Source organism: Salvelinus sp. IW2-2015, linkage group LG19, assembly GCF_002910315.2.
Source record: "Salvelinus sp. IW2-2015 linkage group LG19, ASM291031v2, whole genome shotgun sequence".
Classification (NCBI taxonomy): domain Eukaryota; kingdom Metazoa; phylum Chordata; class Actinopteri; order Salmoniformes; family Salmonidae; genus Salvelinus; species Salvelinus sp. IW2-2015.
This window is the reverse complement of record NC_036859.1, coordinates 9,468,411-9,483,095: the sequence shown is the minus strand read 5'-3', so window position 1 is coordinate 9,483,095 and position 14,685 is coordinate 9,468,411. Positions and strand designations below refer to the sequence as shown.

The following is a 14,685-nucleotide window of genomic DNA, read 5'->3' as shown; positions in this document are numbered from 1 at the left end:
ATACTTTTGTAAATGAATATTTAATTTTCAATACATTTGCTAACATTTCTGAAAACATGTTTTCACTTTGTCATTATGGGGTATTTGTGTACATTTTTTAATTCAGGCTGTAGCACGACAAAATGTGGAATAAGTCAAGGGGTAGGAATAATGTATAGGTAGAGAACATTGAACAGAACAAGGCTATGGCAACAATACATTTGGACAAAAAATGCAGATAGAACCTTCTAGTCACACGCTCTGGAAGTGCCTAAGGGTAGTAAGGCCTAGCTGAGTCCAGAGTGTGCTGACTACACAGCTGCATGCTACACAGGTCTATGACACTGATCCTCAGCAACATTTGGAGTTCAATGAGAAATTGTCCTCAGTTGGTAGAGCATGGTACTTGCAAAGCCAGGATATGATTTCAAATGTATGCAAGCATGTAAGTCGCTTTGGATAAAAGTTTCTGCTAAATAATATATGCTACATCATAAAAGACGATCATCTTCCCCCAATATATACATTCTCTGATTTCACTCAAGGTATGTTTTTTGGGGGTATGAGCTGTGTAAACCTTCTATTCATATATCTGTGTGATTCCACCTAGGGACACTTTAATTCCATTGGTTAGCCATTATTTCCATATGCTCTCACTTTAAATGGCTGGCTGATCCACGGTCACTGGCTAGCAGCGCTCCGAGGATTATCTGTGTTTGTTTTCTCACTGAGAAGAGAGATTGTACTAATCTCCTCGGAGAGAAGGAGAGGGAGAAAGGAAGAGAGAGAGAGTGAGAGGGGGGATAGAACATGGGACATGGAAGAGAGAAAATGGGAGATGGGAGAGAGAGAGGAAAAGAGAAATAGAGGGATGAAAGAGAGAGAGAGGAAGGGAGAATGAGGATGCGAGATGAAAAGGGGGATATACCAAAAATATAGGGATGAGTATACATACAGAGGGCAGAGGGAGAAAAAGAGAGGAAGGAAGGACATGAACAGAGTGAGTGACAGAAAGGAGGGAGAGAGAAAGAGCAAAGTGTGGAGAGATTTAGAGGATACTCTGTTCCAGCAGTACTAAAGTTGCATGTCTGTCTGCAAAATTGCTCAGAGCTAAGTCTGCAATCTTAAGTGAGTAGTCAGACAAAGACATAATCTTGATGTAAAATGTTGAGAATTGAGTAAAACCTCACATAGGCTACGCCAGCAGGAAAGAGAGGGCTCTTATACAGCATCGTGCAGTTAAAGAGATCCTTTTTCACTTGCATATTCCCCTACGGTAAGATGGAAACGCTGGCTACACATATACAATAGCTGCAAAGAAGTCGGATTCAGATCATTTAAAGCCTCGCTGAATCAGGCCTGCCCCCCTACCCCCCCCCCCCACACACACAGCAGGGACGTATGAACATGAGCCCGTATTTGATGCATGATGTTATTGACTATTGTGCCATACTAGCTGGTTAGTTAATTAATTAGGGTGAGAGAGGGTGCAGAGAGAGAAGACAGGAGAGGGGAGAGGGGACGAGAGAAAGGGAGAGTGAATGAGGTGGCGAGAGAGACGACTAGGGAGAGAAAGCAGAAGGAGAGGAGATGAGAGAGGAGGGAGAGAGTGGAGAGAGAGGAGAGGAGTGGAGAGAGGGAGAGAGTGGGAGAGAGAGACCAGGGAGAGTGGGAGAGACGAGACCAGAGAGAGAAAGAAGAGGGAGAGAGGAGAGGGAGAGGGGAGAAGAGAAGACAGAGAGAGAAAGAGAGGTGAGAGAGGGAGTGGGAGAGGAGACATGAGAGTAGAAAAGAGGGCGAGAGGGAGAGTGATGGGCATGATAACACTAGCACAGGATGCTGCGTGGTGTAAACCACGCTGCGTCCCCATTATTATCAATGGAAGGAAAAGGGTGTGCAGAAGGCAAGAAGAGGGCCGGTGACCTTGTGGGTGGTGCCGAAGGTAACGTGGGAGGCGGTTGAAAAACTTTTCCCAACTTTATGAAATTCCGCAGTGCGACCTCTGGGTGATGACCAATCATATCGAGTGGTTCCCATGACGAATTTGACGCTATGCGACCCAAGGCTGGCGACTTTCTTCAGCAAAGATGGCTGACAAAAATACTAGGATGGAAGCAAATGTAAGTGATTATAGCGTCATAACGAATCATGCATGAAATTGTACAGTAAACAGGAATATGTTAGTTAATRTAGARACAAACATTTATSCATATTTTTTATCATAAAGTTAATTTACAAAAATTGAGATTTAGCAAGCTARCTGGCTAGCTTTATGCGTATGAAATTGTAATTCTGGTTGTTTAATGTTTTAGGGACTCCTGAAACAACCAGCAAACCAGCAAACCAGGCTTGTGAAACAGTGGATGTAAAGAATCTAGCTAACTAAAGCATTTACTGCAAATTGAATGTATAATATTAGCCATGTAATGCAGATAGATGAAATAACGTAGCTAGCTACGTTCTTGCTTATTGTGCAGTGGAGGATAAAAATACCTGTATGCCTGGATGGATGTGTAGCCAACTATCTAGCCGATCTGTGTATGAACCCTAAAGCGTTTGGTATACATATTAGTTCAGAACCTAGCTATGAACCTCAGCTGCCATGGCCAGTTGTATCAACTTCAAAACAGTCTGAATGACATTAATGAAGCCTATGGATTGAGTAGAATATAATATAACTGTGTGCCAAGGATGCAAGTTGTATATACATGTAGTTATTACCATGCATGAGATCCCCACATTGTAGCCCATACATTTAATATATTCACTGATCATGTACTCTATTTTGGCAAATAGAGGTGCAGTTCAGATATGAATGTCTTTGAGATTGTTTTTCAGTCATATCCAATACCAGGAGTATCAAATTCCAGTCTTTGAATGATGCTGTGTCTGCATGTATGTATTACAATTATACACTTCAACAGTGTTTACCAATCTTGGTCCTGGGACATCAATGGTTACACATTGTAACTAATAAACTAGAAACATGATTTAACTAGTTAAAGGCTGATTTGTAATTCATAAATACCTGAAATATAATTKAAAAAACARCACACTMCACTTCCTATGCATSATGTAAAYACTCTAAAACMRGTTCATCTCAMYATMTMATTYCCTTCATCTGCATTGATCTGATAAACACAGGATAGGTGTAGTAKTTCATCAAATGAGAGACTTAATTTCAACCAGTAGAGAATGTGAAACGTTTTATTGAAAGAAGTTCAATATCCAAGTGTTATAAATACATGCATTATAAATATTATCATTGTAATACTATAAATACAAGTTAAATCTGTACTTCAATGCACATATGTTGTGCATTATAAAAACAGAGGAAGAAAGAGGTGGCGAGAGAGAGGTAAAAGACAGAAAGGGAAAGAGGTAAGAACATAGGAGCAGGGAAGGCAGCATATGATTAATGAATCACAGTGCTACCCAAATATTCTCTCAGTTCATCACAATTACATAATAGTGTCTCTAGTCAGCCCGGAGGTTATCTTAAAAGCGGGTGAGGTGGCGATGACGGGACTTGGGGATGGCATCCTCTCACATCAAAACATCTGCAGACTAGAGAMAGATGGAGAGAGAGAGATAGCATGTTTATGTTTTTGGGACTACTGCATCTCTATCTGTATTTCAATGTAAAGCATCTATTTAATAATACTTCCTGTTGACCTGACCAAGTGACCTCTCACCTCTGATCATGCTGTGCCCTCTATGTAGCCAGTTCAGATGGGGGAGGGGTTCAGCTGATATAACCTAGAGGATTTAGGGAGAAGGGGAGAGAGGGATGAAGTGAAGGAGAGAGACTGTTATTGATAAAATAAGGTAGTTAAAAGAGACCGTGTTAAACAGAAATCTGTTTGTGTGGCCTCACCTGGTGTCCACACCACACTAAGTGGCTGCAGAGAACTTTATGCTGAAAACATGAACAGACACACGAGGACAAACAATTTTACATTTACATTTAAGTCATTTAGCAGACGCTCTTATCCAGAGCAACTTACAAATTGGAAAGTTCATACATATTCATCCTGGTCCCCCCGTGGGGAATGAACCCACAACCCTGGCGTTGCAAGCGCCATGCTCTACCAACTGAGCCACACGGGACCGATATAGCATAACAATATAGCACAGTTATAGAAATAATGAAGTGTCTTACTATTCTCAATGGTTGGCCCTCTTGCCTAGTCTTTGAAGGTGGAAGGAGCCACAGTTATACACCTGAGCCTGCTTACTGAACAACACAATCCATTCATCAGATTGATACATGAGTGTGTAGGTGTGGGATATAGGGTGTCTAATTGTTCTACATTTTTTCAATATGGKTGATTTTAAATAGCTTGTTTTGTTTTTGTACAGACATCACAACCTTACCTAAACAGCACCCTCACCTGAGAAGTAGAAATCAAAGGGAGAGAAAMTGGGAATTGAATAACTGCAGTTGACATAGCTAAGTACATGGAAGAATACTCTTATTGCAATGTGAATGGCTCTTAAAAGAGCCTTTGGTTGTGCATAGTGTAGTCTATGGTKTTGCCAGGGAACAGAACCCTCTTCGAAGAGGTAGGAGGTGAASATCTCCCGCACACTGATTGCCTCTCTTGCTGCGTTGTTGGACCCCATCCTTGAAACATCCTGCTGAGCAGTAGACTTCTCCTCTGACACACGCCCGCGAGCTGCAGATCCCCTCCTGGTCCTCGTGTCTATCCTCATGAAGTTATGCAGGACACAGGTAGCSTTCACACACCTGAATTCCTCCAGGAGGCAGTCCCAAATGGCCCTGGTCACCCAACCTTGCAGTGCCCTACACGTTAACCGTAGCCAATCGTTTTGAAGGAATCTCCAGTTACAAGGTATCTGTAGGAATATGGAAGACAATGTAATTATGAGAGACATTTACATCACCAGGTCATTGTGGATTACTTTGGATTGATAGATGCATGGACACACATATGTAGCATGTGTCAATAACAGGATCATATCAAGGATAGCATCACAAATGAATACATAAATACCACTTGAAGCGTGATGATGAGTTGATCATTTGAATCAGCTGTGCAGTGCTAAGGTAAAAACAAAAATGTGCACCCCTTTGAGTCCCCAGGACCAGGACTGAGAACCACTGCTCTTCATTGGGACCACTTCATGTGTAGACAGGCTTTCATAGCTCTCTTTATCTGAGGCCAGAAAATCTCACAAGAAATTACACCGCACTGAATGTTACTATTATCTCCGTCCTCACTTCTAGGGACTGGAACTACACAAAAGTACCTGCCCTATCCAGAATAGCCTACTCTCTCACTGACAGTTGGGGCTGCTATCCTATCACCCTCCTCCATGGCTGTTAGCTAGCTGCCTACAAATGCATTTAGAGTTTGTTTTTTTACAGTGATAAATACATCAAGATAGCTAGCTAATATGAAGTTAGGTAGATGGTGATATTTCATTCACTTAGCTAGCTATCTATACAGTATGTGAAGTTGGCTAGATAGCTAGCTAGCCAACCAGCTAGCTCATTTAGCAGCTCATCTGAGTTAGCTTGCACTGTAGCTAGTCTAATAATACATYGTTTTTTGACATTTTCGAAATGTATTTTGTTACTTGAATAGGTTCTCTCAGCCATGTGGACAATTGGAAACAGGGCAGCAAAGTTTGTTTGTCACCAGAGCATTTTAGAKCATATTACTATTGAACTATGTACCCAATAATAACCAGACCTTCATACAAACTTGCTATGCTGAATTCTTGACACACAATCCAACGTGCTGCTATATGCTGCCAGCACGTCAACAAGCAAGTCACAATGTGCGGCCTAAGCGGCACGCGGCAATTTACCGCTATCTAGTGTACATGCACCGTGAGAGTGAGAGTGGGAGAGTGAGAGTGAGTGGGTGAGTGAGAGTGAGTGGGAGAGTGAAAGTGGGAGAGAAAGAGATTGAGAGTGGGAGAGAGAGATTGAGAGAGTGGGAGTGGGAGAGTGAGCGACTGAGAGAGTGTGAGTGGAAGAGTGAAAGATGGAGATGGAGAGAGAAAGCAGCATAGGATGAGGAAGTGAGACAGAAAAAGGGAGGTGGTGGTTGTGATAAGTGCTTTCTCTAAGCCTGAGCGAGAGAAAGAGATGAGTGTGTGTTCTGGGTGTCAGAGATGGACCTCTGCACACTAGGATGGGAGTGGAGACTGTGATGGAGTGCATGGGAGAGAGGGAGGGCGGGAGGGAGGAATGAAGGGAGGGAGGGGGAAGGGAGGGAGTGGGTGATAAGTGTGTGTTCACAGTGTAAGTGACATCTCTCCTCCTCAGACAGATTGTCTCTCTCTCCTTCTAATGGGATCCTGTTAGAGAACCTTTCTCTCTGTCTACCCCCTCACTCCCTCTCGCTCACTCTCCCTGGCTCTCTCTCTCTCTCTCTCTCTGACATTTCCCCTTTTCCTGCTTCGAAATCTTCCTGTATTGCCTATATTTCAATATCCGTGCCCTTCAATTCCCCTTTTCCCACTGCATCGTTTTTAATCAATCTCTGTCCTGTTAAGATTACAGATTTCTTGTAAGAGAATGCAGTTCTTTACAACCGTGAGAAAATGGAAAAAGAGGGGAGATCAGAAAGAAGAGAAAAATATCCATATTTTCCTCCAAGAGGGACATTCAAAGATCGCTTTTTTCCACTCATGCGTTGAATATTGCTCATACCAAATCACTCTATTTATTCATAGTCCAGTCCAGTCTGCATGTTTCTGCCAATCATACTGACTCCATCCAATATTGGCATGTAAGAAAACCTCAGAACGCTGTTTCTAACCAGACCCAGCCGTGTCGCTCTCCAGAATGTAATCAAGGTAGGGCTTTGCCCCCGCTAGCAATCACCTCTCCTGATCTGATCAGAGACGGGCTCATTCCTAGAGGAACCCTCCTGCTAAGAGAAACCACGATGAGCAGCCAGCCAGAAAGACAGACAGGCGGACAGTCATCACGTCTCAGCAGATGCCAAATTCAGACGAGATTGGAGCTGTATCATGAAACCCTCACAGCTTCCTACTTGTCTGACTACATCTGTGAATGTAATAGCATGGGTACATTATATGCCTGTAGTTAACCAGGTCAATGCATCATACTTGATGCTGATGTTTAAGTTTCTACCACTGAATAAAACATACGTTTGCGAAATGTCAATATGATTTCATTTTCACAGTCAAGGTGAGCTTATTGCATTTGTATGGAAATGTGTATGTTTCCACACCATACCCAGGAGCACACACAAGAATGTGAACACATTAACTACCGGTGTTGTAAAGGGAAAGTGTGATACAATATCACTTGGCAATGTTACACTACAGAACCAACATGTAGTTACTGTAACCTCGTTTTCTCTCTCTCTCACTCACTCACTCACTCACTCACTCACTCACTCACTCACTCACTCACTCACTCACTCACTCACTCACTCACTCACTCACTCACTCATACACATATTTAGCAGATGTTATTGCGGGTCTATCAATAACTGTCCGTCACTCCCTCTCTGCAGGCTGTGGACTATGAGAGTCGTAGCTCCTACTCTTTCTCCGTGGAGGTGTTGAACCCCATGGTGGACTCTCGTTTCTTGCGTCGTGGGCCCTTTAAGGACCGCGCCTCCATCCGAGTGGCCGTGCTGGACGCAGACGAGCCGCCCCGCTTCTCCCGGGCTCGCTACCGTATGGATGTGTCGGAGAACTGCCCTCCCTCCTGCACCGTGGGACGGGTTAGTGCTGTGGACCCTGATACTGGACTCACCAATAACATCAGGTACTGGACTAGAGTGGATCCTATACAGACCAGGGGAGAACTTCTGTCCCCTCTCATTGAAGCCCTGAAGTTCAAGGCCGACCGGGATCCTCCATTATAGGGAAAACATCAACGGGAAAAGGGCATCTTCGTATAAATCAGGGATGGGCAACTTTGATGGGGGTGGGGGCTATCATGAGGGGCCTCAGTGGCTCGCGGTTCTGCATACCCACATCCATACCCACACATACAGTCAGAGCCAGACCTAGCCTTTTGGGGGCTCTAAGTAAAATTTTGGTTTTGGGGGCTCCCACCTTGAAAGCAAAACATTTTAGCGGACTCCTCTTGACAGTAGAGAGATAAATTTAAGTTTTAGAGTTAGCTTGCTACAATTCTATACATTTTGTCATGGGGTGGAGAGAAAATGTGCAGTACAATTATAGATAGCTGTACAAGTTTAGATAGCTGGTCACTAGACTAATTTACCAATCTAAAGATTTTTTGCTGATATGGGCTAATTTTGGAACTGTCAGTGACTGCCTTAACAAGAGAAAAAWGCACAACCAAATTTCGAAATTGCACCTTCGTATTCTACCATTCTAACTCTCCACAGTAAGTTGAGACCCCGTCCGACCCCGACCGAGGGTCCACCCCGGTCAGCCTTCAACTTGAGATCCTCAATGAGAGGATCTGAGCACTGAGCTAGCCTGCAACGTTACTTCCTGGACTAGCTCAAACTGCACGTTATATCTTGAAAATATTCCCCATGAGATGCCAGCTTAGTCGCTAAAATCAACTTCCTTGACTTCAAATGCGCTATTCAGGCTTCACATAGAAATGAATGGTGTGACATCATTGATGGGTTTATCCATTTATGTATGCCATCTATGATATAGACAGACTGAAAGACAAACAAGCATGTGCAAACGCACGCATGCACACACCAAGAAAGGTGCAAGGCAAAATGATCTTTATATGTACACCAGTGCCTTCGGAAAGTWTTCAGACCCCTTGATGTTTTCCACATTTTGTTAAATTACAGCCTTATTCTAAAATRGATTAAAAATATATATCCCTAATCTACACACAATATCCCATATTGACAAAGCGAAAACAGTTTTTAGAAATGTTTGCAAATCTATTAATTTACATAACTATTCAGACCCTTTGCTATGAGACTCGAAATTGAGCTCAGGTGCATCCTATTTCCATTGATCATCCTTGAGATGTTTCTACAACTTGATTGGAGTCCACCTGTGGTAAATTCAATTGATTGGTCGTGATTTGAGAAGGMACACACCTGTCTATTTAAGGTTCCAAGGTTGACAGTGCATGTCAGAGAAAAAAAACAAGCCATGAGGTCGAAGGAATTGTCCATAGAGCACCGAGACAGGATTGTGTCAAGGCACAGATCTGGGTACAAAAAATGTCTGCAGCATTGAAGGTCCCCAAGAAAACAGTGGTTTCCATCATTCTTAAATGGAAGAGGTTTGAAACCATCAGGACTCTTCCTAGAGCTGGCCACCTGGCCAAACTGAGCAATCGGGGAAGAAGGGCCTTGGTCAAGGTGGTGACCAAGAACCTGATGGTCACTCTGACAGAGCTCTAGAGTTCCTCTGTGGAGATGGGAGAACCTTCCAGAAGGATAACCATCTCTGTAGCACTCTACCAATCAGGCCTTTATTGTAGTGGCCAGATGGAAGCCACTCCTCAGTAAAAGGCACATGACAGACAGATTGGAGTTTGCTAAAAGGCACCAAAAGACTCTCAGACCATAAGAAACAAGATTCTCTGGTCTGATGAAACCAAGATTGAACTCTTTGGCATGAATGCCAAGCGTCACGTCTGGTGGAAACCTAGCACCATCCCTACGGTGAAGCATGGTGGTGGCAGCATGATGCTGTGGGGATGAAAACCTGCTCCAAAGCGCTCAGGACCTCAGACTGGGGCGAAGGTTCACCTTCCAACAGGACAGCGACCATAAGCACACAGCCAAGATAACGCAGGAGTGGTTTCAGGACAAGTCTCTGAATGTCCTTAAGTGGCCCAGCCAGAGCYCGGACTTGAACCCGAACAAACATCTCTGGGGAGACCTTAAAATAGCTGTGCAGCAACGCTCCCCATCCGACCTAACAGAGCTTGAGAGGATCTGCAGAGAGAATGGGAGAAACTCCCCAAATACAGGTGTGCTAAGCTTGTAGTGTCATACCCAAGAAGACTCGATGCTGTAATAGCTGCCAAAGGTGCTTCAACAAAGTACTGAGTAAAGGGTCTGAATACTTATGTAAATATTATGTTTCCATTTTTCTTTTTTTATATATTTGCACAAATTTCAAAAAAACAGTTTTTGCTTAGTTATTATGGGGTAGTGTGTGTAGATTAATGAGGAGGGGGAAAAAACAAATTAATCAATTTTCGAATAATGCTGTAACGTAAAACAAAATGTGAAAAAAGTCAAGGGTTCTGAATACTTTCCAAAGGCACTGTAAAAAAAAAAAAAAGCTACAATTTCTAAAAACCTGCTTTTGCTTTGTCATTATGGGGTATTGTGTGTAGATTGATGAGGGGAAACAACGATTTAATCAATTTTAGAATAAGGCTGTAACGTAAAACAAAATGTGGAAAAAGTCAAGGGGTCTGAATACTTTCCGAAGGCATTGTATATTCTCTTCAGAAATGCTTATGTTGCCTCTGTTGCCTCCCTGTTGTGCAGTCTGTCTTTGCATCTTCTCTGCTGTCACTCTGTCTATCTCTGTCTGTCACTCCAAAGTGTTAATTGCTGTTTTCTTCCTATGTCCACTGCACTCACCTCTGAGCTGTCTCTGCATAGCATCCTTTCCCACAGCACTGGTATCAGAAGACCACACTGCCAGTGCTGGGCCCAGCAGCATCCTAGTTGTGAATGAATAAACACATTTATTAGATGAAGAAGAACGATTACTAAATAAATGCCTAATAGATGAGCATTGGCTCATAGTACCTTGTGAATATTACTACTAATATTGCTGTAATACATGTTCCTCCCTATCCTAAGGGTTAATTACTATTACATATATAATATAGAGACAAAATATCAATTAACTGGTAGTACGTGCGTCAGTGTGTCTCTCTCGCGCGCACTTTCTCTCTCTGGTTTCTCCCTACGTCCACTACACTTGACTGTTCCAGCTGAGCTGTCTGTGCTGTTAAGCCTAGAATAACTGGGACCAGGGGAACACACTACACTGGCTGTGCTAGGCCCAGCAATATCCTAGCCTAGGATAACACTTTATTTTAGGGGTCCATAATAAACCATTTATAAGGAATTTAAAATCATTAGCTTATAATTTATAAATTCTTACTCCCACATTTGTACATGTTAGGAAGCTAGTTATTCACACATGTACTGTATATACAGTATATTTCCTTAAACATCCTGTGTTGTGTGCTTGTTCTTTTACCAGGTACTGCAGGAATGCCTACCAATGGCATGCCCATCTTTATGTGAGAAATTCCACGCGTCACTCAAAACATTTATAACGTATAAATAGCACTCACTTTAGATTAGGGACTGAAAAAATACTTTACGAAAGATTAGTAAATGGTTTATTAATTTGGGAGTAATGATTCATACATGGTGAACACACAATTTATAAATACCTTGTAAATGTTTTTTTACGGACCCTTAATATATAGTGTTATCCATCCTAGTTGTGAATGAATAAACACATAAAGTACCAGTCAAAAGTTTGGACACACCTACTCATTCCAGGGTTTTTCTTTATTTTTACTATTTTCTACATTGTAGAATAATAGTGAAGACATCAAAACTATGAAATAACACATATGGAATCATGTAGTAACCAAAAAAGTATTAAACCAATCAAAATCTATTTTATATTTGAGATTTTTCAAAGTAGCCACCCTATGCCTTGATGACAGCGTTGCACACTCTTGGTGTTCTCTCAACCAGCTTCATGAGGTAGTCACCTGGAATGCATTTAAATGAACAGGTGTGCCTTGTTAAAAGTTAATTTGTGGAATTTCTTTCCTTCTTAATGCGTTTGAGCCCATCAGTTATGTTGTGACTAGATAGGGTTGGTATACAGAAATTAGCCCTAATTGGTAAAAGACCAAGTCCATATTATGGCAAGAACAGCTCAAAGAANTCAGTTATGTTGTGACTAGATAGGGTTGGTATACAGAAATTAGCCCTAATTGGTAAAAGACCAAGTCCATATTATGGCAAGAACAGCTCAAAGAAGCAAAGAGAAACGACAGTACATCATTAATTTTAAGACATGAAGGTCAGTCAATCCAGAAAATGTCAAGAACTTTGAAAGTTTCTTCAAGTGCAGTTGCAAAAACCATCAAGCGCTATGTTGAAACTGGCTCTCATGAGGACCGTCACAGGAAAAGAAGACCCAGAATTACCTCTGCTGCAGAGGATACATTCACTTGAGTTAACTGCACCTCAGATTGCAGCTAAAATAAATGTTTCACAGATTTCAGGTAACAGACACATCTCAAATTCAACTGTTCAAGGTAGGCTGCGTGAAACAGGCCTTCATGGTCGAATTGCTGCAAAGAAACCACTACTAAAGGACACCAATAAGACTTGTTGGAAAAGCATTCCTCATGAAGCTGGTTGAAAGAATGCCAAGAGTGTGCAAAGCTGTCATCAATGCAAAGGGTGGCTACTTTGAAGAATCTCAAATCTCAAATATATATATATATGTATTTCATAGTTTTGATGTCTTCACTGTTATTCTACAATATAGAAAATAGTAAAAATAAAGAAAAACCCTTGAATGAATAGGGGTTTCCAAACTTTTGACTGGTGCTGTATATTAGACAAAGAAGAAAATCACGGAATAAATGCCTTGTAGATGACCATTGGCTTATATAATACATTTTAAAGGTCTAATTATCAATTTAAAAGTAGTGCATTTCAAGTGTTCCTCCCTGCCCACATAGCTAAGTGTTTACAGTGCCTTCAGAAAGTATTAATACCCATTCACTTATTCCACATTTTGTTGTGTTACAGCCTGAATTCAAAATGGATTAAATAGATATTTTTATCTCTCACCCATCTGGACACAATACCCTACAATAACAAAGGGAAAACATGTTTTTAGAAATGTTTGCAAATGTATTAAAATGAAAAACAGAAAATACTTTGAGTCTTTTTGTGTATGTCTCTAAGAGCTTTGCACACCTGTATTGTACAATATTTGCCCATTTATTCTTTTGAAAATTCTTCAAGCTCAGTCAAGTTGATTGTTGATCATTGCTCGACAGTCATTTTCAGGACTTGCCATAGATCTTCAAGACGATTTAAGTAAAAACTGTAACTAGGCCACTCAGGAACATCCAACATTCTTTTTATCCCAAAAAACTTCATAGGCCTTGCCGATGACAAGCTTACCCAATACATGATACAGCCACCACCATGCATGAAAATATGATGAGTGGTACTCAGTGATGTGTTGATTTGCCCCAAACACAACGCTTTGCATTCAGGGTAAAAAGTAAATTTCTTTGCAACAAACGGGATGCATGTTTTGGAATATTTTATTTTTGTACAGGCTTTCTTCTTTTCACTCTGTCATTTAGGTTAGTATTGTGGAGTAACTACAATGTTGTTGGTCCATCCTCAGTTTTCTCATATCACAACCATTAATCTCTATAACTGTTTTAAAATCACCATTGGCATGGTGAAATCCCTGTTTCCTTCTTCTCCGGCAACTGAGTTAGGAAAGACGCCTGTATCTTTGTAGTGACTGGGTGTATTGCCCCAATTGACCTTTATATATGATGACTTGTGTTTTTTTTTTTTTTTACCGTTATTTTACCAGGTAAGTTGACTGAGAACACGTTCTCATTTGCAGCAACRACCTGGGGAATAGTTACAGGGGAGAGGAGGGGGATGAATGAGCCAATTATAAACTGGGGATTATTAGGTGACCAAGATGGTTTGAGGGCCAGATTGGGAATTTAGCCAGGACACCAGGGTTAACACCCCTACTCTTACGATAAGTGCCATGGGATCTTTAATGACCTCAGAGAGTCAGGACACCCGTTTAACGTCCCATCCGAAAGACSGCACCCTACACAGGGCAGTGTCCCCAATCACTGCCCTGGGGCATTGGGATATTTTTTAGACCAGAGGAAAGAGTGCCTCCTACTGGCCCTCCAACACCACTTCCAGCAGCATCTGGTCTCCCATCCAGGGACTGACCAGGACCAACCCTGCTTAGCTTCAGAAGCAAGCCAACAGTGGTATGCAGGGTGGTATGCTGCTGGCTGCTGTTTAGCGAAAAGGACTGTATAAATGTCTAATAGATGGCTATTGCCTTACCTAAATGTTATAAAAGCCAATCTTATGGCTTGTTAGACTATTTTGCAGGTAGCCTAGTATCTAAATGTTCCTTCGAATCCTCCCTTCACTAATTAGCCTACTATAATTGGTATGAAATATATTTCATACAATATACAGGCAAAATATTAGGCCTAACTGGCAGCAGTAGACTACCTGAGCTGTGTCAGTGTACGTAAATGTGTCTTTCTCCTTTTTCTTCCTACCTCGACTGCACTACAGCAGCTTATCTGCCATTTCTCACAGACAGAGCACTCAAACCAGCAGAACCTGAACTTGTAGCAAATAAGTTGTTTAATTTCACACATTTAGCAGCATCAGCCTCAAGTGCTTTTTTTTTGCTCTCTTATTTTTTCGGCAACACCTTTCCGTTTTGACTGAGTGACTGACACAGTGGCGATTTTAGCATATAAATCTTGGTGGGGCAAACCAATTGTTTTTTTAAATGCATGCCAGAAAAGCCACTACACAACACAACACTAAACAATACATGAATTGCACTATAACGGTGACAAACGGTGCCCACAAACTGTTAGGGCCTACATAAAGCTGTCCCAACAGCAGAGATTTCTTTTCAGGACCATGTAGT

The 14,685-nt window shown here is 41.8% G+C and overlaps 1 protein-coding gene across 2 annotated transcripts in view; it reads left to right on the top strand.

The window, feature by feature from the left end:
• Window positions 1-14,685, top strand: part of LOC111979283 (uncharacterized) — a 136,508-nt gene that overhangs the window by 108,543 nt on the left and 13,280 nt on the right. For both annotated transcript variants that reach the window (XM_024009714.3, XM_024009713.3), the window contains exon 7: window positions 7,503-7,759. In XM_024009714.3, the coding sequence (XP_023865482.1) occupies window positions 7,503-7,759 (257 nt within the window). The remainder of the gene's footprint in view (window positions 1-7,502; window positions 7,760-14,685) is intronic.